We start from the raw sequence: 27,328 nt of genomic DNA on the forward strand, positions 1-27,328 counted from the left end.
TTTTTATTCCATAAAATAAAGTAATAATGATTATAATTTTTTAATCAACTGTTAAATAGTAGAATGAAGACTATTATACAAGTTAGGAAATAGTGAAATAGGAATAAACAAATATTACCTGTTTCTGTATTATGATTGAAAAAATAGAGTGTATTAGTATAAGAGTGGGTCATTATTGTTTGATCCATAAAATGGTTTTAAAAATTTGCCACAAGATGTCTGAAGGTTCATCTTAAAATGCAGTGTAGATTAATTTTTTGTAAACATATCCTCTTGAGACGCTTTGAGATTTCTTTAATATTAGCTGTGAAACTGATTTCCGTTCTTGATGCAGCACCAGTGACCCGCATGCGGTGATCACAAGAGAAATAATTATTACAATCCACAGAGGTCACATTTCGGCACACTCCTCTACTTGTTTTTATAAATTTACCTAACTAATATATATTAAGCAAATTAGGACCCTTATTTAATATTAGATCTATAATAGACTATACCCAACACCTGACACATGCTGCTTATATTTCCATTTCTCAGAAATCCCGTAATCCCCCGTCTAACCCAATTAGTCCATCGTAATTAATTATAACTAACGTGCAGTAGTATACTTCCCAAGACAATGTACTGAAACAGTTATTAAGACTCATGGAACTCATACTTGTCGGAGAGCTTGCACAGTCAGACTGGTGCCTCACTATACGTTTGTTCTGGAAGAAATTCATCCACTAACAAAGTAAATGATTAGCAATAAGTCAAGGCCCTCAGCCAACTGTACTTCATGCTGGACGACCCAATAACACACCACACACTATTGGTCTATAGTTTATTTATTACACTTCCTGTAGAGTGGACAGTACTTGTATCTTTCCTCTCTTTCCAATTGAAACACAATCAAGGCTATCCTTGCCCTTTTGATGTATGCGATTTTTCTTTTAATATTTATCCACAATTTGGTACTCAACACAGTTATACAGATGGCATGATAATGTTGTAAGCACTATATAATAAGACCGAGTACTTTATTGTATTTTATGATTTTGTCTGTTATTTGGATTTATTACTTCTGAAAAGGATCTTCCTTATTTAATATTTTGTATCTTATTTTCAGTCAAAAGAAGCACCAGAAGGCACACTGAACTCCAAGAAAAAACAAACAGAAATGAAAGGAATACCTAATCCGGGACTGGTCATGGACAATGAAACGGTTTGATTGCTCCATGGAACCAAGCGTATTTTAAACACTAACAACAGGATATATTAATAGTACAAAGCCTATAGTATAGTACATAGCCTAGTATAGTAATGCAATAGTACGAAGCAACAGTATTACTCAGTCTCTGAATGTGCCCTTATCATTTTATACATTTGATAAACCAAAAACTGTGATAAGTAATAGTTTTCACTGTCGTGTAGTGAGTTATATATAGTGTGTTAGTATTTAGTGCTCAGTTACTTTAAGTTGTAGTTGTACTCTACGTGTTTGTAAAACAAATTCGCTATGAGTTAAAAGCAGTACTGTAAATGTGTGAAGTAGGTTGTATAAAGATTTTCTTCTGCTGTCGATATATGTAATATGAATGATATGCTGTATATCGGAACTAAATACGTCATATTTGTATGTAATTTTAGTTAAGAAAGATGGTAGTCACTGTTCATGTAGAAGTAACTAAATCTTTTCTCAATAAGTACCTACTTTAAGCACATGTCCTCCCTGAGAGTTCATTACCAAGTAGTGAAGTTGATCTAAATTTTGCGATTAACTATTTTGAAATGTTCCCACCATCTTTCTAAGTCAAAATCAAAATTTCTACTGTCATTTTTATTGTTTTCTAAGATTGCTTTTCATTAATTTTTTTTTTGTAGACTCTTCCAATAAATAGATTACTTTGTCTATCACATTTTGTTAGTCATTTGTAAATTTAATAATATTTATGAGAAGGTCAAAACATTTTAATCACTGATTTTCAATTTTCATTCCTGAAATTTAAGGGATAAAGTATTTGAATATCAGGACTTCATATTTCATAATCAATAGAGACAAAAATGTACTGCACGTACTTTTTAAGTACTTTGCGTCCCAAAAATGTTCTCTTGTTGTATTATTTTAATTTTTAACAACTTGTTAAACCTTTTGTAACATCAATGTAGGAATGTACAGTATGTAAAATAAATAGATTTTTGTAACATTTGTTTAAAAGAAAAGCCACTCTCCAAACCCATTCCACAGATTCAATTTACTGCACTAGGTTGCATGCAGTAATGGTTTTCCATTATTTTATATGTCTTCAAGTTTTTTAGACTTTTCAGTGCAAAAATTAAAGTAGCTGGTGGTAAAATTGTTATGATATTACAATTAATTTTATTACAATGCTCTTCATTTAACAATATTTATTTTGGAAACAAGTAATTAATAGTAATTTAATATACTTTATACTAGGAGTTATTAAACTTTAAAACTTAAATTGATTAATAACGCTATTTACTAATTTTACTTAAGGCATTTTTAGGCAGTTAGTTTAAAGTAATAAAAGAAACACCAAACAGATCATAATGTATTACTGTATTTCTGATAACTATTCTTCTGTATCACAATAGTAACAGAAACAGTAATACTCCAACAAATACAATATTCGGGTCACTATTTGGAGGAGGAGAAGAATGTTGGTTGCAAAATATTGTATAAATTTAATTCTAATAAATTAGAAAGTCTCGGATCAGAGAAAATAAACATTACTTTAATATACTATACAATATTGCTTTTGAGTGCTGTAAGTTTTCATTAATTGTTCCAGAATATAAGGGAGTGGGCTAGGAACCACTCAATTAACCACCTAGTTCTGTTTTTCAAGTCAGTTATTCAGAGATTTGTGTTTCATTCTTTATAAATTTAAATAGTAGTTCATATTGCAGTATGTTTTAATATAATAGATCAATTTTAATTTACTGGATGTAATAAGTTATTTAAAAAAAGTAATTTCTACAGTCAACACATACACGAGCTGTGCTCCTATTATTTATACATACTGACTTTGGGCAGCTGAATCTTGTATTTCATTGTTCTACTTTTGCATAGAGCACTGTGGTATAACAGTTTAGAAAAACATCAAAATAAAATATGTCATTTTGTAGAAATGTCTAAATTTCCAACTTTTTCTGTAAATAATTAATTAACTTGTTTTATAAAGTGATGATTACTTCATAAGAAGAAACTTCTGATGTAATCAAATTTTCAAAGTTCTGTCATGTTTATAGACTTCATCTGTGATATTTATCTTATAGACTTTAATATATTTGAAATACTGTTAATTTATTTTAAAAGAACTTTATACGTTATTTTTTATGAAATTGACAATTAAGTTTTAACTTATACAAATCAACCAACAAATTTTAGTTTTCAAACTTTACATTTTTCTAGGATAATCAAGTAGACCAGCAAACAAGTAGCTTGGGAATCCCTCACATTGTGCTGATTCATTATATTGATTGTTTATATTTTAGTATAAATATATATTTCATTATCTACAAATTCAATACAACAAAATATTTCTTTTAATTAATGAAGAAGACTATAGGTGGTAAGTAATTTAAATGTTTTAAACATATTTTATTTTGAACTATCATTATTATATTAACCACATACACTTTTTACTTTAGCAGAAAAATTACTTAACTACAATGTAATCAATCATAATTTTGTAATGTATTGTTACAATACTCTGTGCTATTATCAATTGTACAAAAATAAAACTATTCGTAAGGAGAATATGTAAAAGGTTCAGTTTTCCAAATAATATTGTGCATCTTTTGAAGAATAATAAGAAAAGAACCGAAACTCCCCTTCTGATAATATTTTCATATCCTGGACAGATATTAGAAGAGGGACTGTTTCATGATTCTCTATATTTGTGTTTACTAGATATATTTATAACTAGTAACAATACACATACACTATAAATAATGTAATGGTCTTTACCTGTTTCTTGATCCTTCAATTAATTTTTAAATTTTATATATTTTATATTAAATGTGTTTCATCTAAATTCTACTGAGCGTTATTACTTTATTCATTTATATAAAATACACAATATAACTAATTCCAACTAATTTAGATAGCTAAGGTGAATTATTGCCGGATTTTGTTGTCATATGTTGAAACTCTAATATATTTAATCTAACCATTGAGTCCAGAAAAAACAAAGAGCATAAAATATAAAACAGTTCAAAGTTCTAAGTATTTGTTATTACTTTATTTCAAAACAAAATAGAAAATTAGTAAAGCTAGTGTTATAGCATTTCAATGCCAACAGTGTCAGTCAATATTTTTTTATGAACAGGTTCTTTTATGAAATATCACTCACTCCTTATTAAATTGATTTATGTGAGTATTATTAAAAAAACACCAAACCTTTTTATAATAAAATATCTCTTTATTACATGAGTATAGTAGAGGGAGATCATTTCTGATTAACTCATAACTAATTTAATTTCGTATTATGAGAGAAGGCATATGGCATAAAAAGATTGGCAAAATCATGTTAAATCTTCAAGGTCATATTCATTACATAATAGAAAATTAATGGACCAAACTGTTAAAATGAGAAAGGAGAGAAAATAAATAAATTTTATATCAGTTCTTGCATTTTCTAAATTCATAAATATTTAAATCTTTATTGCGTTTAGTTGCTAATATAAAAAAAAATACAATTAAACCCAATTATTCAATTATACTCATAAGAAAATATGTATAGTTGAATTATATTAGAATTAAGTATGCATCAAAGTATCATCCACTTTTGTAGGATTCTTCATTTAGTCCTATCAATTATTTATTCATTATTCATTGAAAGGATTACTCAACTTTTAGTTGTTGATTGTTTGATAATTAACTTACATCTGCGTAACAAACGTCAATGGCAACAAACCCTATTATGCTTGTTGAGGAGCTCATGAATTTTTTATGAACTAATGAACATACATTTGCATTCCTCAAACTATTAGGGAAGCTTTGAATGTTTCTATGTGTCCCATCATGAAACTGGTAGGAACCTCCAACCAACATAAACCTACCAACTCCAACATTCAACTTTACTAATGTGGTTTATATTATAAATACTTTAATGTTTATTCCAAAATAACAAGTAAGCAACATCATTTTGTTATATTTCATATTAAACATTTTGTATGAATTTAATACTATTTTTATTTGTTCATTTAGATACCATACCTAACATTATTTGGCTAATTTAACAACTAAGGTCATAATAGTAAGCTTTGCATAAAATACAAATCTTATAAATCAAAATGAGTTACTAAATGTTTTGCTAAGCACTAATCTTGAGAACGGATGAACCGATTCGGTTAATTCTTTTTGTAAAATATTTGTGGAAATCCGAGTAGGGTTTATATGAAGAGAAACATCTGTAATGTTACCTGAAATATTTTAGCATTCTGTAAAAATAGTAATATTTATGTTTTACTATCCAAATTTAACCAACACTAAACAGTAGTTGACACTTTCAGCTAAAGTTTGTCAAAGAGACTGAAAGATTTCTTTATACTTAAATCTTAGAACAGTGCTTTATTAGTATTACAATGAAGACAGAAAATACAAAGTTAGTATCTAAATTTTATCACAAATTGTACCACTTGATCAGATTGTGAACATGTTAAAATAACATACTCAAAACGGGTTGACTAGTTTTTTTATGGTGAGATATGGTATGTTTACAGAGGCTTAAGGAAAAACGCATGAATGACACTAACATGCCACAACAAGCCATTCTTTCTCAGACTACAGTTGAAAAACAAGACTTCTTTAGCATAACAACCTATTTATATACAACTATTTAATATGTTGCATGAACATAGAAAGGATTTCCCCCTTATAACGGAAGTACATATATTTTGACAAATTGTCTTCTAAGCCCTAAGTATGTAATGTATATTTTTCATTGGAACCAGACAAACTCAACTACGGCATTAAAAATATCTTGATCGCAAGTTGATTACAAGGGCCAGAAGTAGCTGCTTTCTGACCAAAGTACGTTTCCAAGAGCTACATTCCAATAAATATAATTTGATGACAACAAATTTGAAATTTGGGACAACAAGGCAAATATTATTGTGGCACCGCAAGTGAATTCAAACTGGAAGAAGACACCTTTTGTCCAAAGTAGGCTTCTCAATCCTACATAAATGTACCCTAGTAGGTACTAATTTTTCTTCATCGGAACAAAGCAAACCCTGCTAAGACACTAGAAATATATTAGAATGGAAGTCAACCCTTTTGATCGGAGTAGGTAAAAAAATGTATATTTTCTTGATCGAGGCAATAATACAAATTTAACTGTAGTAACAAAAGTGATTTTATACAGCCAGACGTAGACACCATTTGATCAAAGTAAGGCGCTTCGCAATCCTATGTGTGTGTAGATTTTATTCTTCATTGGAACTACAAATAAAACTCACCTATGGCACATTAAATATCTTAGACCGATAAGGGCTGGAAAAAACTCCTTTCGATTGATCTTGGATTTCCAAGACGTGTGTATTTGCATTTTCTTGATTAAGGCAACAAGGCAAACTCAGATTTGGTGTCAGTAATATAATTAATTCCAACAAGAAATGCTCATATTCATGCAAAACCTGATACAAAAATCAGTTCCTGAAACTCTATCCTCTAAACAAATAGCACTGAAATGATATATACCTGAAATTTCAGAAGCACTGACATAATTGAAGCAAATTTCAACATTTTGTTGGAAATTTGTTGTGGCTTCCAAGTTTTGTTGGTTTTTTTAACAGGAGCTCCATATCAAATTCAATATAATTTAAAAAATCTTTACTTCTATTGGGTACATTTCATAAAAAAATTGAATAAATATATTTGTACATATAAACTTATGCAAAATAATGTAAGTTTGTAAACACAGTAACTGCCGAAATTAAAAATAAACCAGTATAAATAATTTTTTTCTTTCATGTAGGTGGTTGTTTGAATTTGAGTAAAATGTTTAATTTAATACATTTTCATAAGATAGACTTTAAATTAATGGAAATTTTAATTAACTTGAAGAAACTTTTAGTCTTGCATATTTTATTACTCTTAAGGATTCAAGTTGGTAGCTGTTCACAATTTGGGTAAGGAATCATTGTATTAGGCACTGTAGAGCAAAACAAAAATACGTTTTATAACTCTCAGATTATTTACAACAATGTTTGTTCCTGGATGGTTATAATATGTTATGTTTAAAAAGAGTGAGCATACAATATTTTGAGAAGTATATAATAACTTCTTGGTTAAGTTTTGTTACTGACGAAGAATGATTTATGATAATAGGATATCAGATTTTTTTAACATAAATAAAGCATAGATTTTTATCCTCAAAACTGAGTGTTTTGTATTTGTACCATATAACAAGGATGAATGCCTGAAATCCTAATAAAATTTACGTCATTTCTAAATAATTCAAGCTAGACTTAGTCTGTGAACTAGTTTATTTTATGTATATCTTAGAAATAGTGTGCATGGAATGACACACAACATCTTTATTGTGATTCCTGACTTGTGCATATCACAATGTGTTGGTACAAGTTGTTTATTTTAGCCTAAATTTTAGTTATGTATTTGATTAGTTATTTACCAACAAAATGCTGAGTTAATGAACTTTTTATCACTGAACAATGGTAAATGTCCGAAACCCCCTGATTTCCTCAATACAAAATGATAAACAAAGCCTTAAAAGTAATAACCATAATTACTTTACCCTTACATGTAATTATTTTAAACAGAGTTTGTTAAATTAGCTCACCAGTTCGTCAACTTCACGTTACATTGGGTGAATTCAGACAATTATGATAATATAGGCCAATATAGAATAATATTTTACTGTTTACAAAATATTTCTTATTATTTTTATTAGGAGAAGCTGATCCCCTTTTAAGCCTTATTCTGCCCGTCCTCATGGACCACTGGCCTGTGCGAAGATCTTATCAACCAGAATAATGGGGAGAGTCGATACGGTACAAGGTCGATGCTTCTGATAACAAAATTCAAGGTTCATAAACAGGATTGGAACTTGCGCTATCTCTAACTCAGCTTCAAAGTCCATCCTCTTAGACGAGGCCATCGGCACTCACAATATATTGTCTGAGGAATGTCATATAAATTAAATTAGTGGACTTTAAACGAATATTCCTAATAACAGTAATGTCTTCTATTCACACGTGAACCACCTAGAGAGCACTCTAACAAGTCCACCAAATTAGTTCATGAATATGAGACAACCCATAGTTCCATTGAGGTGTCAAACGTTTGCTCATTTTTGCATTTGTCTTCAAGGTAACACACGTTCCAACACCTAGATTTTACAATCTCAATTCGTTACTCTCAAACTGTTATTACTCAGGCGCTGATATTCAAGTGTAACTTCAAGGTCTTAACCTCAATAAGAGAACAAGCCAATAGTGATGCGCAGATCCTGGCTCACTGATCCGGGTCACGAAATGATTTAAGATCCTTCAGATCATGTGATGAAATGAGCCGTGTTATTTGGTGAGTCGACTCCTGATTGAACGAACCATCGCGCGCGACCCGTGAGCTGAGAGTCGCCAGCCAGTTTTACATTCTTCGGTTCTCGTAGTTCTTTAAGATCTGAGTGATCTGGATCTGCTAAGCATAGAGGAAAGCTGTTTAAAATCCGAATTTACTATGGACGACAGTTACACCTCGTTAAAAACTAATACATTTAACTTACAAAACTTTGAACCATTAAAATGAATTTTACTGTACTGGTAATATTAGCAATCTTTTTTATCAGTTACATTTCATAGCACACAGGACAAAAAACGACGAAATTTATTTTTTTATATTATAATTTTAATAATTGAAGCATAATTGATTATTTTAAGTAATGTAAGTGATTGCACCAAGATAAAATAACGTACTAAATTAATTGTTTATTTTTAATTGATTTATTCGACGATCTGATCGAGCAGACGGAGTGAGTGACTACTGTGATCTGAATGATACGAAGATCACGTTCGTGAGCCGGTTCATTTCAGTGATCAGATCCGAATGAGTAGGATCATTCTAAAGCCCCGTTCTTCCCACCACTACTAGCCAATCATGATAAAATCTCTTTTGCAGTTCCCAAACAATGTAGTACTTCCTGCTTCTCACCTTGCCATATTGTATGTATCAATAGCCTGTGGTAAATTTCCCACCATCTAAAGACGTAGCATATTATCCCTATATAGGGGGCCTACACAATTTGTTATAAAAATGATGTCAACAAGAACTATAGAGTATATGCCTATATAAATAAAATCTTTGTTGACAAAAATATTTGAAAATATTGTGCTAAATACATCGTATACTTCATTGTCATGCCTTGATTGCTCTGGAACAGCACGATTTTTCATTTTAATTCTATTATCACCAAAATTCTTCCCATCTCCAGGAATATACAAGTCTGCATTCCAGAATTCCTGCTAGAGGCTTGATGTACACTTTCGTTATTTCAAGCCGCGGGCAGGTGGTGTGCGCCAGCTTGTCAATACACACTAGAGCGGTGTCCTCAATTTGGCTTCCAAGTACAATGGATGACCAAGTTACACCAGTAGATGCCGGGTTGCTTGAAGCCTTGAAGGGAAAAATGCTTACAGTTAAAACCTATAAGGGTATTTTAGACTTCAGAAAAGAGCTGTCAGAACCATCTTGAAATTGAAAACAAGAGAGTCGTGTAGAGAAGCATTTAGGGAGCTTAGATTATTGACTTTACCCGCCCTCTATATCTTGGAGGTCGCCCTGTACTGCAGGTTAAGGTGCACTTTGACTCAAGGCAGGGATGTTCACTCATATGATACTAGAGGTAGGGACAACTACAGAATTCAACCACACAGAAGTACAGCCTTCGAACGGCTGCCATCTCAAGTTGGTGTCAAACTAATCAACTGCCTTCCTGAATACATCAAAAATCAAAACCTGAATCTTTTCAAGACTCGTTTAAAGCATATTTTAATGTCTAGTGCCTTTTACACGGTTGAGGAGTTTTTTCAATACCGCTGGGACAATTAGTAACCCCCTACCCGATATTCTGGTGTTGAGAGTGTGATTGTTTGCATGATTGTTAAGAGATGTACGTATGTATGAGTGAGCTTCAATGTGTATGAATGGCCATGAAGACTATGACGCTTGCAACACAATTGTAAAATTGTAACAAATCCAATAAAGAATTTATTATTATGCCATATTTCAAAAAATTCCTTTTCCTATCAGGAGCACGCCAAGAACCACAACTGGGATCATTGTTGTGCTACTATTTTGTCAATTATATTGAACGCACATTTGACACCATATTACCTCATGTTTGATAATGATATAAAGATATTCAGGAAAGTTCACTTTCTTCAAGATAACCTATCAAAATTCGTCCTTTTGATTACACTATAATTTATTTGTTTTTATTAATTGGAATTTAAAATTAGATTTTTATGGTTTGTTATTATTATTACTAGTGTTGTTGTTTTTATTCATTATTACAATTTATTATTGGCTAAGCGTTAACGAAGTCTATCTCTCAGGGCTGACAAAATTTATCTTCTACCTGTCTGTCTACCACAGGTTACATTGAGAATAGGCCTACATTGTAATATAGATTTTAAAATGTGCATGAAGTTTTATGTATATATAGGCAACTATGAGGTCGATGATGGTGCATGCCCTTCACGAAACTTTGCTGAACATTGGAGAAACTTAACTGTCCGCTATATATCCCGGAAACGGATTGAGTAATAGACTCGAAGTATTGCATAATTTGCTTGCACACAGGTATCATGAGAATGAGCTGAATAGCAAACGTTTCTTTGTAGGCCAGATCTAGTTCGATAATATTGATTGTTTCTTTATGGGATTTTAGTCAGCGTCAGCGAAGCGGGGTTTTCAAAATTTCTCTCTACGTGTTTGTATGTCTCTCTCAGGCCTAGCAAAATTATTTGTTTCTCTGTCCGTATACCTCGAGAACAAGATAAATTAGATAGATAGATTTTAAATTTAGCAAAAATATTTCAGCGAACCCTATAATGCCATGCATGGACTGCTGAACTCCCACTTTGTTATTATCAGACACTAATTTAATAACTATTTTAATATAATATATTGTGTAAATAAGCAATGTTTGTTTTTCATTCATGTGTATACCTGCGATAATACTTTACCTAATAATTGGAGGTGTTGGTTAAAAGATATTTTCAATTGAAGGTTATAGAAAATATCAAGGAAAATATGGTTTATTGGAATTATGCTACTATGTTGGCATTATATTGGAATTGTAATGCATATAGCAGTGACAAACGTATTGCAATATGTAACTTTTACTACGTGTGACGCCAATGAGAAATCCAACTAAAATTAATAAATTAGAGATATTGTTTAAATATTGCTATAAATTCAAACTCAATGATAAATTGTAAATGTGTGCACTTAGGGCACTAAGATTATTTTTAAGATTGATGTAGCACGGCATGTGGCTGAAAGAAAAACACGCATTGATGGGCACCGTTGTGGTTCACCGAGAATATAGTCCGAGGGAACAAATCATTGAAAAGCGCACACACACAATCAATGCACCATACACGAAGTGAAATATTCAATATAATCAAAATTCAGCGAGCTTGTGACGAGGGATAAAATACTGGTCAAGAATAAATTGATATATAATTCCCATACTGAAGGAATTAAATAGCGAAAAGTAGGCTATAGTGAATAAAGATCGGAAAACAAAGAAATACACTGTATCTTTTGGATTTGGATTTTTAAATTTGGAGGGAATTTATTGATGCTTTCAAGAAGCTCCAGGATACAATCAAGGAAACCGTACAGGGTTGTTTTAGAATCATAGGTTATTATTTTAAATGTTATAAATATTAAAATTTTAATGTTTGTACTTCAATTACACAAAAACTCTATGTACGAATGAAGTGAAACTTTCCATAACTGTTTTGGACTTTTAAGCTTAAAGTGTAACTAATCGATATCAACCGATAATTAAAGTGGAAGTGGAATATTCACCGATCTGATACAAATTGATACCATTCTTGACGAATTGGGGATTGGGATATACGATGCAAAGAACAGCACAAGAATTGGCATGAAATTACATCAATCAACATCAATTGCTACTGCAGAATTTTAAGCAATACACGAAGCTCTAAGATATGCTGTGAAGTTAGAAGACAGGGATGCTCTAATAATATTCTCTGATTCTGAAGTAGCTCTGCAGCAATGTATGCAACCTGGAGAGGAAAAAATAAAGGCTTCCCGTTTCAATAGTTCGTAAATTAATTACCGGTAAAAAAGGCATAACGTTACAGCGGGTAGCAGGACACATAGGTAGGAGCGGCGGCGTTAGGGTAGGGCGCGGTTGGGCGACCGCCCAGGGGCGCCGGACGAAAAGGGGCGCCGGTAGCCTTATTTTTTCGTATGTAATTGAATTGCAGTTAGGGGGCGCCGAAGAAATCTCGCCCAGGGCGCTAGTAGTGCTAAAACCGGCACTGCACATAGGTATCAAAGTAACTGGAGTTGCTGATAAAATTTCTAAATAACATTATACTAATTTCGAGGAAGAATATAAATCATTACAAAATATAGATACAACGGTACAAACAAGTGAAACCGAATTCAACCATGATGTGGATAAGAATGAGTACTTAAAACATACACTTTATAATTTAGTCCAGTCAACGAAGTTAAAAAAGTGTAAACTGTGTATTTATCTCATACAACACCGATTTGTATGAAAAACTTGGATTCAGGTTCTACTTAGTCTCTATCTTACAATCTACCCTGTGCTGAGGGTTGCTCCTTTTTAGGGTTAAAAACTACCCCTATACGACGTATGAATGTAACTGGCTCAGAAATCACAGAACTAAATAATTGCCCCTTTATAAACAATTGCCTCAGCATATGCTTCGAAGTGCACTGGTTTCTATTATTATTACATGATTGGACCTCCTTTGGATTTGAACCCGTTATCATTAGTCTACGAAGGAGGACATATAAACAATTTTAACACGTCAGTGTGAGTCTGTTATTATTATATTATTAATATATTTGTTAAAACTAAATATGAAATAATCTTTTCAATTATGCGTATATTTTGTAAAAACTTTATACAGGTTGTTGAGTAAAAGTGTTACAATATTTTGGGATTTTGTTCTATACATAAAAATAAGCAAAAAAGTTCATATGAAGGTATGTCCTAAAGTTTGTCTGTATCTGTTTTTATTTTAAAAAATATATCTTTTGAACCAGTTAAGATAAAGTTATGAAACTTGAGAATTGTATTAACCTTTGGTATACCTTCTTGACAATAAAATATCAACTAAATCCGTTAACCCGTTTCAAAATGGCGTCTGTTTAAAATTATTGTTAAAGCCAAATAACAAAAAAAACTGTATAGTTATAAAAATACACAGGTTACTAACTAAGTAGTAATTGTTATACCAATTCCAACGGTGCCTTTTTCAAAGAAATCCGTCAACGCATAAGCGAGCACGGCCACGCTTGCACAAGCCAGGAGCAACAAACAAAAGATACCTCTCAAGAAATACAGGGGTCTGGGACATGATTGGTGCTCCCGGCGTGTGTAAGCGTATTTTTAAAGTGGTCAAGCTCGAACAGCCTGTATACTACAATTTTACTTTCAAGAACAAATTGGTAAATTATATTAAAACATACTCCGTTTAGTCCAATAATTAAACTTAGATCAATTAGGTTTTTATAACTTATAATTTATAGTCGAGTCATGGTTGTGGTGGAGCGTTTCATTATTGATAAAATCATGAATAACCAGCTCTTTAATTATTCTATTATTCAATAGAATATTAAGTTGCTTCAAATTAAATAAGTTTACAGTGCACCTACCACAAACACTGACAAATTATATTAGCTTCGTAATAAAGCATTAATATTCCACATAATTAATTACTTCTGAATACTGCCCACTGTGGAATCCAGCAATTTTACTGAATTTCTAAACTAAGCCTAAACAGTCTTCAATTCCGAACCGGCCGACACGACGCGCGTCTCTATTACGAGACTATACGAATCAGCTGTTTACTCAAGGTGAACCAGCTATGGATCGAGAAGGTGGCGATAACCCAGCAGTGGCAGAGCCATTCTGAGTCGTGGCGTGAGGAGGTCATTGATTTTATAATGAGTGGTCAACTGCCACAGCTCACAAGGAAAACTTCACATTTTTAGTAGAACTTCACTTGCATGTTTGGATTATCCAGTCAAACATAAGTGAGTTATTTTGGTAAATATTCAATATAATATATTTACCTTTTAGTACATTTTTTGTAATACAATCACAGTAATTTTATAATCATACAAGTTATCATGAATAAATTATCATCATTGATTTAACTTATCATATCATTATTACTACAGACTTATCAAGTAAAACATAACTTTCTTTGTTTGTATGTGTTGAGTCATCAATAGCTGGAAATAAAGTGGCATGGTACTCACCTCACTTGTCTGTATGTATGTTTAAAAAATATTGTAAAAAATGTTTTTATTTTAAATTCTTGTTAAATTATTTATTCAGCTGTAGATATAGAACATTCATCAATCAAAATAATTACTATTTAAACATTCATTGTGTTTAGTTATCATAATAAAAAATACTATTTGTGTTTGTTTTCTGGTTAGAATTAGAATATCTAAATGTTATTCTAATTCCATAGCATTTGCTATGTTATTCCCAAATGTTATTGTCTTTACATAGCATGTATTCATTTAGATACATCACCCTGACTGTCTGTAATCTCAGTTGCATGAAGCACTCACTATAAGTAAAGAGTTAAACTAATCACAAAAATGAAGCAAAATTAAAATTTGACAATGTCAAAAATATTAAGCTCATCAGGTCCACTTTTCAGATAATAAAGGCATTGATAAATTTATGCTCATTCATGCACATAAAAATGTGATAAATGTTCCATTGATGAAGCAAGGTCATTTACCAATGCCTTAGGCTATCTCTTCAATAGTAATCATTACCTTTTCATCTGACTAAAATGCTTATCTTAAATATAAAAAACTTCTTTTACTTAATTTTTCCTTTATATTTTATACATATCTATACAGATATAACCAATGACCTGTTCTTAACATTCCTCAGCAAAACTAATGTGACACAGTTTTCGTAGAAAATAACTATTTTTTAACCAGTCCTGACAATTCTCGTGCTTTAAAAACTGCAACTTGAGTTTTTGTAATCAAAGATTTCTATAGTTTGATTATTCAATATTTTGTAATATTGAAATGAAACATGTTACAGCTATCAAGCCCTCTCTACCACTCAACCTGAAATAAATAATATTGTTATAAATAAAAACATTGCTAATTTTATTTTATTTAACAACACCTATGTTAAAGATTTCTACTCTTAAAACATTAATTAAGTTATCTCCTCCTATTGTCAATTTAATAGGGAATTAATGTTTGTTACTCTGCGTGGGTGTTATCTGATAAATAAGTAATTATTACATAAATTAAGTTTGTTTAATAATAACTCAATTCTTTTACTTAGGGTTTTTCAAATTGAACTCATTTTGTTTTAAGTTGATAGCTTTTACTATAATCCATGTTTTAATATGAATGGATGTAAATGTGAAATGTACCTCTATACTATACCTACCTTCTTTAAAAATAATATACCTACTGTTTGTAAACAAATTTAATACAGTAGAAACAGTTTTTGAACTACCCAGTAGCTAAACTTTTAGCAAAACTATCAAAAACTGTGATCACTTTAGTCGCATCTAGGACCCATGTATAGTTTAAAACTTGGAATAACAAGGAATATATTATATTACTTATACTGAAACCTAAAAGTTTGTCTAGCCAAATGTCATAACTTTGACCGTTAATACAATTAATTTTTTACCTCCAGAAGTTTTCTAAGGATCGTTCTGTTTATTACAAAAAGAAATCAGGCTGTGATTTAAGGAACAAATACAAAAATTAAAATTAATAAATGCTACCAGCATAAAAACTAATTTTGCAGAACATATTTTACAAACAGGTTATTATAGAAGTATGGAATAAAACATACTTAATTAATAATATACCAATGTAGACATTTTATTAATTACAAGGTTTTATTACTGGATGTACATACAGTACTAGTAGTCCACTTAAGAATAATGTCATTTGCTTTTTACTAAGTTTAAAATCTATTACTTACACAACAAGCATGTCAAAACATTGTTTAAAAATACTAGTAAGTTGTAGCTCCTATGCGAATAAGTTACAAAGAAAGTTTTGAAGGTTAAAATTGTAGTTTCATATCCAAAATCGCAAAAAAATATAGGAGTTCAATAAGAAATTTGTTGGTTTTCTTCCATATTGGAAAATGGCAGCCATATTTAAAAAATATTCAAAAATCTTATTTTACTAAAACTAGGTGTAGCCTCACATTTAAACTTTCTTGTAAATTGAGTTGTTTATTGAGATACAAATGGTGGTATATATATTTGTAATACTATGTATAATAATAATACTAATGTATTTGTATGTTTAAAGGAACCAGAATGTCCAGCTGGCAGCAGAAACAATTTATAGTAGATGCAAATGACTCATTCAGAACATTTGATTATGATGACAAGCTTCCAAACTTACCTGTACCATCACTAGAACAAACAATTCAACACTATCTAGAGTCAGTTAAACCATTTGCTGAAAGTGATCAAGAGTATCAGCAAACAAACAAAATTGCCCATGACTTCCTGGTTGGAGAAGGAGCCTACTTACACTCAAAGCTGTTGCAACATGCAATGAAGAATAGAAATTGGGTATGACAGTGAATATTTATGTTGAATATAGTACAGTATGTCTCATGTAGTAATGTGTTATTATATCACAATATACTATCACAGAAGAAGCTCAAGTTACTTCAAAACGTGACACTGTACTGTACCCTTTATTAGCATATATATTTTGTATTTACATGTTTACTTCTTAAAATACTAAAGTTTGTTTTTAGTTTATATTTTATGTAGTCTTATGTAAATCTTATACAATCTTATTACCTTATGTTGTACATTATTAATTTGTAATAAACAATATTCTTTACTTGTATATTCTTTGAGAACTAATAATGGTTAAAAATGTGATATTATGGTATTGAGTCATATAAAAAATCTAATTTTAAAAACTAACCTTAATTCTCCATGTTCCATTGAGTTATCTGATGAAGAATTCTCAACTGTATGAAATGAGTGCTTTAGTTACCATCCTTATATTCTCTTTTGGTGCTATCGCTCCTTTTCTTTAACTAGGCATCTTTGGATAAATGTTAAGCAGTTTAGATGCCATTTAAGATGACTTTTCCGAATACAGTACTAATCTATGTGCTGTTAAATCAAATATACAGTCTGATGAGTTGTGTGTATAGAGTTCTCTGTCCGTTGTTAAATTTGTATGATATGGATATTTTTCTGTAAAATGAACCTGGTTAGATAACATTTTTTATATACTATGTAAAATTATATTTTACATGGACTCTATCTCCTGCAAAATAGTTCCCTTGAGGATCCAAATAACGCTGGCTTCCCCGCACTTCATAGCAGTACTGGAATTCAGAAACTGAAATAGCCTTCAGCTGATCGGTTATAGTTTCTTAAATTTATTTTACTGTGCCAAAATGGTTTCCATTGAGGTGACTTTTCAATTTAGGGAAGAGGAAAAGTCTCGGGATAATCGTGTGGTTGAGGGATCTGTGGGAATGTTTGTCAGTAGTTGAGAGTGCAGTGTGACAAGTTGAATTGTGACAAAGTGCATTATCATCATACAGCACCCAGTTGTCCTTGATGACTGGTCCTACACTGGCAACTCTTTTCTACATTCTTTCAAGGATTTCTCGGTAAACAAATTGATTTACAGTTTGACCAACAAGCAAATACTTTTTATGTACAATGCTATTGCAATTAAATTATGAAATGAGCATAGTTTTGATTTTAAATTTGCTCATTCTTGTCAGAACTATCCTGATCTGGTTCTCGTCCATCTGAATATGCTTTATACAATCTATAAAGCAACTTGTACTTGTTACAAAGTATAAACTCCAAGTACTTTCTTCAGTTTTGTAAATGTTTCTGTAGTATTTCCATCGAACCTAACACAAATTGTGTGCACACAACATTGCTCTTAAATTTACTTCACTCAAAATCAATGTTCAATGTTTGTCCAATATTTAGCAAGACATCTGTCAAAGTCCCAGTGTTGCCAGATTGGCTGTAAAACAATCAGTCGCATTACTTTATTTACAGACCAGAGATTATGTGGACCTAAGTGAAGATTTTCCAACAATAACATTTAGGCTAAAAATCTCCCTGGCATAATTCTTTAATGTAAGATGGAGAGAGTTCTTCCTGTGAACTATTGAGGCTACAGAGTTGAGGAGAATGTTAGACACATCTGCGTACAATACTTTAACCTCAAACTCACACTCCTCTGGGTTTGTACAAACAATCAATCAACAACTGAGATGATAGTATTACTCCTATAGCATAAAATGTAACTTTGGTCATTTTATTGGTTGTAACATTTCTTCAAGTTAACCATTATCTAAACAATACTCCAGTAAAAAATTAAAATTTATTTTAATACTAATGTTATTCTTGAGAATATATGTTATAAGAGACTGCACACAATAAAAACTTTACTCCATGCTACATACGAGTATACCTCAATTGTCTGTTAGGCAATTTTAGTCACATTATTCAAAGATTTAATCAATTTAAATCTGAGCGATAGATAATTTAGTATAAGTCTGACTGTGCTACTGTCAGCTAAGGCCTGGGGATGTAATAGTGTCTGGAGTCTGGGTCAATGCTCTCTCCTACATAGACACAATTGTCTCAGTGATATGGAAATCTATGTACTGTATAAAGTTCAATAAAATTTGTAATAAATTTTGTAATACCGTAATTAGAAATGTGATAGAGAACTCTAATGCAACAAGCTATAGAAGTTTAAGAAGTTCAATGAATTACAGGTTTTAACTGCCATGATCAGTAAAACATGATGACTTAACCCTCGAGCTGGCAGTTGAAATTTCCTCAAGTGGCAGGCCATTTTGAGCTGTTTTGCAGTAGTATTGGTTTTTATTTTTTTTTAAATATAATTTGATTATAAACCTATATGTATTATATATCACTGTTTTCACAAGAAAATTTACTTTTTATTCATGGAAATAAAAACCCAAGAATATAAGAAATTTATCACTTTTTTTTACTAAGTTTGTTTTCAAAAAATAAAAAAGGTATGTAAAAGTGGTGGGGGTGCACCTATAAAAGACATATTGTGTGAAAAAAAAATTTCCAAAATACCCAAAATGTTGAAAATTGTTTATAGTTTTAGAAAATGTATAGTTTATTACACTTTTTTTAATTAAAACAATTATGAAATACTCTAATCTGAAGATAGTACAATACGGCTAAATTCGTTGCTATGGATACGACTGTGTTACAAAAATTCATCAAAACCTTAATTATTACTCGAAAAATTCATAAAATACATTAAAAGTAAGCTTATACAAATAAATAAAGAACCTTTATATCATGATCATCGCATATGAAAATGATCCTAAAGCTAACTAAAACTATCACAACACTACACATAGCCTAGAACACAAAATCTCACTAATATATTTTTTCACATATATTTCTTCATAACATGACAAAATAAACTGATAACACACAATATACGAGAATTTATACGCATAAATAAACACACTTATTACATAAAAACACTTATTTCATGTAATAAACTTACGTTTTAGATGGACAAGAATAACGCAACCGGGTAACAAGTATCTTATACAACAAAAATGGCCGACTGTTTACAAACAACTCTCGTTTTCAATATGTCATACTTAAATCATGGCATACAAAACAAAACAAAATACATCGATCAATTCAGCAACTATTTCTGATTCCAGTGGTATATGAATCATTGCAGTTTAGTTCGTGTATTGATTATAATAGATGTCAAACGGGCACGTGTCAAATCGACTGATTTTCAGGCGACTGCCACTACAGAAACATTAATATCGACTGATAATCAGGTGACTGCCAGTTGTAGGGTTAAGGAATGCAGTACTCAGTTTTTAAAGATTTATTAAGCACCATAATTTTTAGTAATTTCCATATATAGCATATACACAATGAGGAAAAATTAAAATATATAGTTTCAAATAATACATTCATTAAAAGCTATTTAATTTTATTCATAAAGTTAATATAATAGCAGATTTCTGTGATGAATACATACATGCTATATTATAGTTTAAAATAAATTTGTCTCTGTTCTAATCTACTCTAAGCCTGGTAAGGAAGACCAAAATTGTAAAGTACATACTCATTTCAATAATTATCTCAAATATGAATCATTAGAAAACACATTATACTCTTTTTTGTCCTGCAAGTCAAAATAAGAACCTTTGATGTTTGAAGGTTTTTATTTTCAAGAAAATAATAGTGGTATAATGATTGTGGTCCTAAAAAACCTTAAAACTAGTTACTTTATGCACAACAAAAAGTTTTCAACTAAACCTTTTTGAAAAACCACAATTTCCTGAGCATTGTTTAAAAATCTCCAAATTCCAAACATTTTCTACACAAAAACTCACCACATTTCTGGTATAATAAAACATGTTCTCTGACATAAAACATAAAATTGTTAAAACTTATTTCTTAGAAATCAAAAGTTAATTGGGAACATTTGTTAGAAATCATAAACAGAAAACTAGAAAAACAAATAATAATGTGCAATTTTTAAATTTAATTGTTTTTATTTATGTAAAAATGTATTAATAATCTGTCCATAAAATACCATAATGTATGTTTCCGTTTGTCTATTACATTTTATTTATATTCTTCAATACTATTTTAAAGTGTGTTCTGCAGGTGGAAAAATGGTGGGAAGATTATGCCTACCTAAGCCTGAGAGAGCCACTTCTCCCACACTGTAATATGGTGGGACCACACCCCACATTGCCTGGATACCCGTATGGCCCTGAACAGCAAATTAGGGTGAGCAACCTCATATTTGTTTAAACTATGTACAGTAGAACTCCAATCATCTGGATCTCCAATTTTGGGTTTAGATTGAGAAAATTTTAAAAATCAGGTTTTTAAATGCACATTGTCCTGCAAGCAATGAACATGCAGGAATCACCTACAGTAGCTGACTCTTCTAACTACGAACATGGTAGTGTAGTGATAGTGGAGGGTGTGGGGGATGGGTAGTGATATCTCACACTGCCTCTACACTCTGCTACTGTCACTCACTACAGTCTATTAATAGTCAATCTCGGCCAGTGCATCTTCAACAAGCAGTAGGTTGGCTTACAAAAGAGAATCAAGGGCAGCTGATCACAATGTTTAGCAAAGATCATGTGACCACCGTTAATTGTGCAACTCAACCGGAAATAAGGCTTGGATGACATGGCAACATGGAATCAATTTAAGGTAGCAAAACAGATGACTCTCCCTGATATGTTAAAAGTTAATGTGTTTTACTGTGATTTAGTATTGCTTTTCAATAGTGTAAACATTGTCATTGATATTGCTTTTCATAATAAATATCGTTAATGTTTTCTATTGTGTTTTGTTTAAGTTTTGACTAAAAACTGCCTTTTTTCGAGAAAAATCCAATTATCCTATTTTTCATCGGGTCCGGATCCAATTAATCCGGATAATTGAAGTTCTACTGTACCACTTACTTTACATTATATAATCTAGTTTAAAAAGTTTACTAAGAAACAATAATATAATCCTAATTTAGAATACTAAAATATTTAGTTAACAATTCCTGTCAAAAATCAAATATTCAGATTATAAGAAATTCACATCTACAAAGAGTACCATTCACAGCAACTGCAAACACATGTACCTGAACTGTTACATGTAAGCGATTATTTAACCTTTTAAATCTGGCTAAAACTATTTCCTGTTTTTAAACTTAGACCACTATTTTTTAACTCTCCAAGTGCTACTATCCCACTATGTGATGTGTTTGTTTTCATCATATTGTAATCATACATTTTATTCAATACATTTGTTGTTTACAATATCTGTGAAAAATTTATGAATTTTTGTAAGTAAATTATTTTTTGTAACAAATGTGGAAATACTTTTATAAATAGATTTGTAAATTCTATTGTCTCTAAATTCTCTTCTCTGAAAAAACTGGATGTACTATTTCAGAAGTTTTGAAAAGTTGCAGCAAAAGCAGTCCGCTAACTAAGTTGTGTACTGAGCTGTACTTCATCCAGCTCTTTAATTTTATTTATTTAAGTGGTCAACACCAGTTATTTACATAGATAGTATACTATTTCATATATAAAAAATTCCAAAATTATGCTTGAGACAAGCCTACTACTCAAGGGGCTGGAAATTTCATATCTGTCCATGTCATATCTTAAAAATGAACTGACCTACAGACTTGAAATTTTGTATGAAGCTTCATTTCTATATAGGCAACATCAAGTTCAATGATGTGACCATGAGATTTGGCTAAACATTAATGAACATTTTTACATTAGTTGTATAAGCAATTTGTGAAGAGGTTTTAGAAAAACATATATTTATTGTTTATGGTTAGAATGGTGTATTTTCATAATTTTAAAATGTTCTAAAAATACAAATTTGTATAGCAAATATTATTAATTTTTTAACTACGGCATTTTTATTAGAATATAAAACTTGTTTAGTTCAATATAACTTTCTTAGAAACTAAATATAATTTTTCAGAGGGATATATATCAATATGTAAGTACACACATATACGTGTGTGTGTGTGTGTGTGTGTGTGTGTGTGTGTGTGTGTGTGTGTGAGAGAGAGAGGGAGGGGGGGGGAGAGAGAGAGAGAGAGAGATTAGATATTAGATAGAGAGATATTAGAGCGATATAGTATAATAACTTTCAATTCTTATACAAGTTTACCAATAATTGTTGATTTTATTATTAAATTAACAATCACAACTTAAAAATACTGAATGTAGGTTCTGTTCTAAACATTCTAAAAATGGTCTTCACATACCCAGATCATATGAAACTATCACTAAAACACTGTACTCCCTTATTGAAGAATGTCTATTAAATATTATACTATAAATAAAAATACGTACTACACAAATTTTACTTGCCATAACCAACTCTCCCACAAGTGTATGCATTTGGTGGATACCAATAACATCATATAAAATACAAACGATTACAGAAAAAAAGAAAATCACATAAATCTATTCCTAAAAAAGAAACCGATTTATAAATATCTATTTCTATATAGTACTTTATTAAAACGTTGCAGTAAACTATAAACAATAAGTTTTGAATTCAACATCAAGATATATAACAGCTATAACTTTAGGTGAGAAAGCATTCTCAAGTTCACATTAGACAGAATGAGACTCATTTCCATATTCATAAATGCACAAACTATCAAAATGAGATTATAACAAATGAGGTTATAACAAATGCTAGATTGTCCATCTATATTTTACGTGAAGTTGGCAGAGAATAATTTGTCATCTATCCATATTTTTTGTAAATAATTTGTTCAAGTCAAAATACCATATAAGATTGTTAAATTTTATATCATTAACCTTGTAAGAATTAAGCATTTATGGCTAAAAATAGAATCTATTGAAGCAACAAAATTGGCAGCATAATATACTACAATGGTATAGTAAGGTTGCTCTTAAAATGATTTGGCACTTATAGACTGCAGATGAATTGTACAATAAAATTACGTATACATATTTAAATTAAGAATGAAATAATAAATATAATATAAATGTACAGCAACCTATAAACTAAAGAGCATTCTAACATATTGTAAATGTAAAAGATATGAATTTTTGAGGTGATCAGAGAATACCAACTCATTAAAGCAACTCCCTAGGTATTTTATTGTAGAGTACGTGCTACTAAATGTTATTTAAGCATACTAACACACTTACTAACACATCATTTTCCAGTTAGCATCCGCTTACTGCCACCAAATGACAAGACTGTGGCAACTACTGCGGCAGGAGAGACTGAAGCCGACTGTCACTGCCACCAAACAACCACTTAGTATGGATCAGTTCCGCAGGATCTACAACTGCTCAGTCACACCTGGCTCACCCAAGGATACAATGAAGGCATTCTTTAAGACTGGTTTGTGGTAATACTCAAGTGATTCAAATATCCATGCTTACTAACACATCATTTTCCAGTTAGCATCCACTTATTGCCACAAAATGACAAATGAAGACTGTGGCAAATACTTCGACAGAAGACACTGAAACCCACTGACTTTTTTTTATACTCAAGTTGTTAAAATATCCACGATTACTAACACAAAATCTTAACTACTTTTTAAGTAATCTGTTACTTCTCACAATATAAGCAGATTTTTATTTGAAAATCGTAGTTCCGGCTTGGTTTAATATCTCAGATACGTTATCAAATCTCTTCATACCTGATTACCCTCAGGTCAGCCAACCAATATTTCAGTTAACATGCTTTGATCAAGTACGATTCATATAGTTGCAATCATAAATTTCGTAAAACCTTGTATAGTTTCAAGATGACAGCTATACGAGGGAGGTATATGATAACATCACTGAAATATGATTGAAGGCTCTACCTACTATTATACTATGATAGTATGATTATATGCCTTAAACAAGGTCATAAATTATCTTAACTTTTTAAGTGAATGTTTTCGATTAGTTTGAAAAATTATGTCTATATAGTACGGTTATCCTTTTTCCATATGCAATTTAAGATTTGACAGTTGTAGTATAAAATTTATTACTAGATATAACAGTTGATATTTGTTTTAATTTTATCACATTTTAATAGTTTTATATAATTAATAATTTTATTTTCATGTTGAAATATCACAAATTGTATTATTTTCAGTTAATTTGAAGTATAATATTTATTGTTCATATAATACCTTATCAAAGAATTATACTGGAAGTTGCTGGCATTAATGTAAGTATTATAAAATGTAATCATCCTTAGTCTAGTATTTTATTCTGTAATGCCAAATGGTGCATGCAGTACTATTATAAAAATTTTGAAATTCAAAACACGTGCTTACTTACCTGAATCTAGTAATGTATTGTTTGAAATCCTTACGTTACAAGATAGAATCAGAAATGCAAGTAAAAGTAAACAACTTTAGGCTCTAAAATTTGTGCAATTTAGGGATTATTTCTGATAACCGTGATTGCTAACTTGTAACCCAACAATCCAAGCCAACTACTTGATTTTGTGGCCAGAACTGTATGTTATAATCCTGTACAGAAAACAAATTTAATAAATTGTGTGTTATTTTTTCAATAACTGTCTTTAAAACCACCCATGTGCTTATATAAATTTAGATATCTTTTTCAATATGATAAGCTTCCCAATTTCGAAAATAAAATAGGAAAATATTGCCATTGCAACAACTGTGTATAACCTTCACACTATTTATGCATCTTCATTCTGATATCTACTGACTGTGTTAGAGGAGATATGATTTGGTTATAGTTACCTAATATAATATTTCCATTTGTCTAAACTAAGCTTAATTTTCTTCACACTAACTTAAATCTCTGCTTTTGATTTTTACCTGTACATGTAAAAAAAACTTTTATCAACAATATTGAGACAGAGCTCAAAAGTGTTACATCAAAAGTGATTTTTTTATAGTAAAGATTTGCACAAGAATCTTTTATGTTTATAGTTCCCATTTGTCTATTTGTTGTTTTATAGTATCCCATTTGTATCTAAATCTCACCTATAAGACTTGAACTGTTCTTCATAAAGTGTACAAGTACCAATTTCTGATGTTAGAGCGAGAGGGGTTCTGTCCATCACATGTGGCGGTGCTGAGCAAGGGTCACATGTTTCTGGTGGCAGCAGTGAGGCAGGATGGGCAGCCATTGTCACAGTCAGAGTGGGAACATCAGCTGACCATTGTGCAGCAGACAGCAGCCGCACATCCTGGTCAGGACGTCCCTTACCTATCCTGCGACCACCGCTCAACTTGGGCACAGGTGGGAGTTAATTATTTTCTAATTAATTATCTCTAATCTGTCTGAGGTCTCAACTAATTTCTGTTAAATGTAACAAATGTATCCTTAATTTAGGAACTTTTAATTCTCATCATCACTTAGAATTTGTTGACTGTAATTCTTATTCTAACTGCATCATTACCAAATTACGAATTTACTGACAGTTAATGACTGTTTTACCATGTTAGTTTTCACTTCAAAGGGCAGTGCATGAGGAATCATTGCAAAATGAACAAATTGCTTACAATTGTAACCTTAAAAATCACGAAGTGTTCCTGAAACACATTGCTTTTATTCTGACCATGTTTCATTACATTAAGGATTAGGAAGTTCAAAAGTTATAGTGCAGTTATTGATTAAAAAAAAATAGAAAGAAAGTTTTTTGAGGGGTTTACAACTTTATTTATTTTTTGTTTTGTTTTGCTTGATTTTAAATTAATCAGTATTATCCTGTTAAATTTGTATAAAGTGTAAACTATATCTATATAATAATACATTAACTATTTAACTTTGATATCATATGAAAATTAAATTAAAATCATAAGTTCCAAAAGACATTATAACATAACATAGGGTTTCCAGAATATTCTGGTAGTATGAAAACATTTTTCCATATTTTTGGTAGGTTAGGTTGTGTTTTTGTTTTATTTGTTTTTTATATCAATGTTCTCATCAACATATTCAAATAATAAGAAGATTGAGTTATCTATACTAACTTTGATAATTTCCATCGACTTTCGCTAGACGTCCAAGGCTGTCTTCATGAAGGTGTTGAATATTGGTAGTGCTATAAATGAATGGATTTTAAAGTGCTATGCTGGCATGATACATTTAAGTTTTATGTTGAAATAGTATTAATTCAGCTAAATTAACCTTTTGGACAAACTCTGTCATGGTAATGTTTTGGTCTGGAACACATTTTCATATATCCAGAACAGACAACACCAGAAGGAGCTGGCCTCTGAGAATGCTGAGATTCTAGACATTGTTAAGCTGTACAATGTTTGTGTTGTGCCTGGACGACACTTGCCCCACATCAGAAGCTGTCATCAACCATCAACTGCTGCATAGAGGCTATTACTACTGTTAACCTGATCACACTTCTACATTACATTATGTCCAGAACAGACAACACCTGAAAGAGGTGTCCCCTGAGAATGCTGAGATTATAGACATTGTTAAGCTGTACAATGTTT

General features: G+C 31.0%; 2 protein-coding genes across 5 annotated transcripts in view; both read left to right on the top strand.

The window, feature by feature from the left end:
• LOC124359522 (sodium-coupled monocarboxylate transporter 1-like) overlaps nt 1-4,045 on the top strand; it is a 40,392-nt gene extending 36,347 nt beyond the window's left edge. For both annotated transcript variants that reach the window (XM_046812328.1, XM_046812329.1), the window contains exon 15: nt 1,109-4,045. In XM_046812328.1, the coding sequence (XP_046668284.1) occupies nt 1,109-1,210 (102 nt within the window). In that variant the 3' untranslated portion in view covers nt 1,211-4,045. The remainder of the gene's footprint in view (nt 1-1,108) is intronic.
• Nucleotides 4,046-14,136: 10,091 nt separating this feature from the next.
• Nucleotides 14,137-27,328, top strand: part of LOC124359523 (peroxisomal carnitine O-octanoyltransferase-like) — a 28,802-nt gene continuing 15,610 nt past the window's right edge. The window contains exons 1-5 of one of the 3 annotated variants that reach the window (XM_046812333.1): nt 14,137-14,318; nt 16,595-16,863; nt 20,980-21,105; nt 24,057-24,237; nt 25,912-26,114. In XM_046812333.1, coding sequence (XP_046668289.1) covers nt 16,603-16,863; nt 20,980-21,105; nt 24,057-24,237; nt 25,912-26,114 — 771 coding nt within the window. In that variant the 5' untranslated portion in view covers nt 14,137-14,318; nt 16,595-16,602. Of the gene's footprint in view, nt 14,319-14,425; nt 14,545-16,594; nt 16,864-20,979; nt 21,106-24,056; nt 24,238-25,911; nt 26,115-27,328 lie in introns of those variants that run through there. The other 2 variants (XM_046812330.1, XM_046812331.1) reach the window with 2 other exon arrangements.

The sequence above is a fragment of the Homalodisca vitripennis genome, chromosome 4 (assembly GCF_021130785.1).
Source record: "Homalodisca vitripennis isolate AUS2020 chromosome 4, UT_GWSS_2.1, whole genome shotgun sequence".
Classification (NCBI taxonomy): domain Eukaryota; kingdom Metazoa; phylum Arthropoda; class Insecta; order Hemiptera; family Cicadellidae; genus Homalodisca; species Homalodisca vitripennis.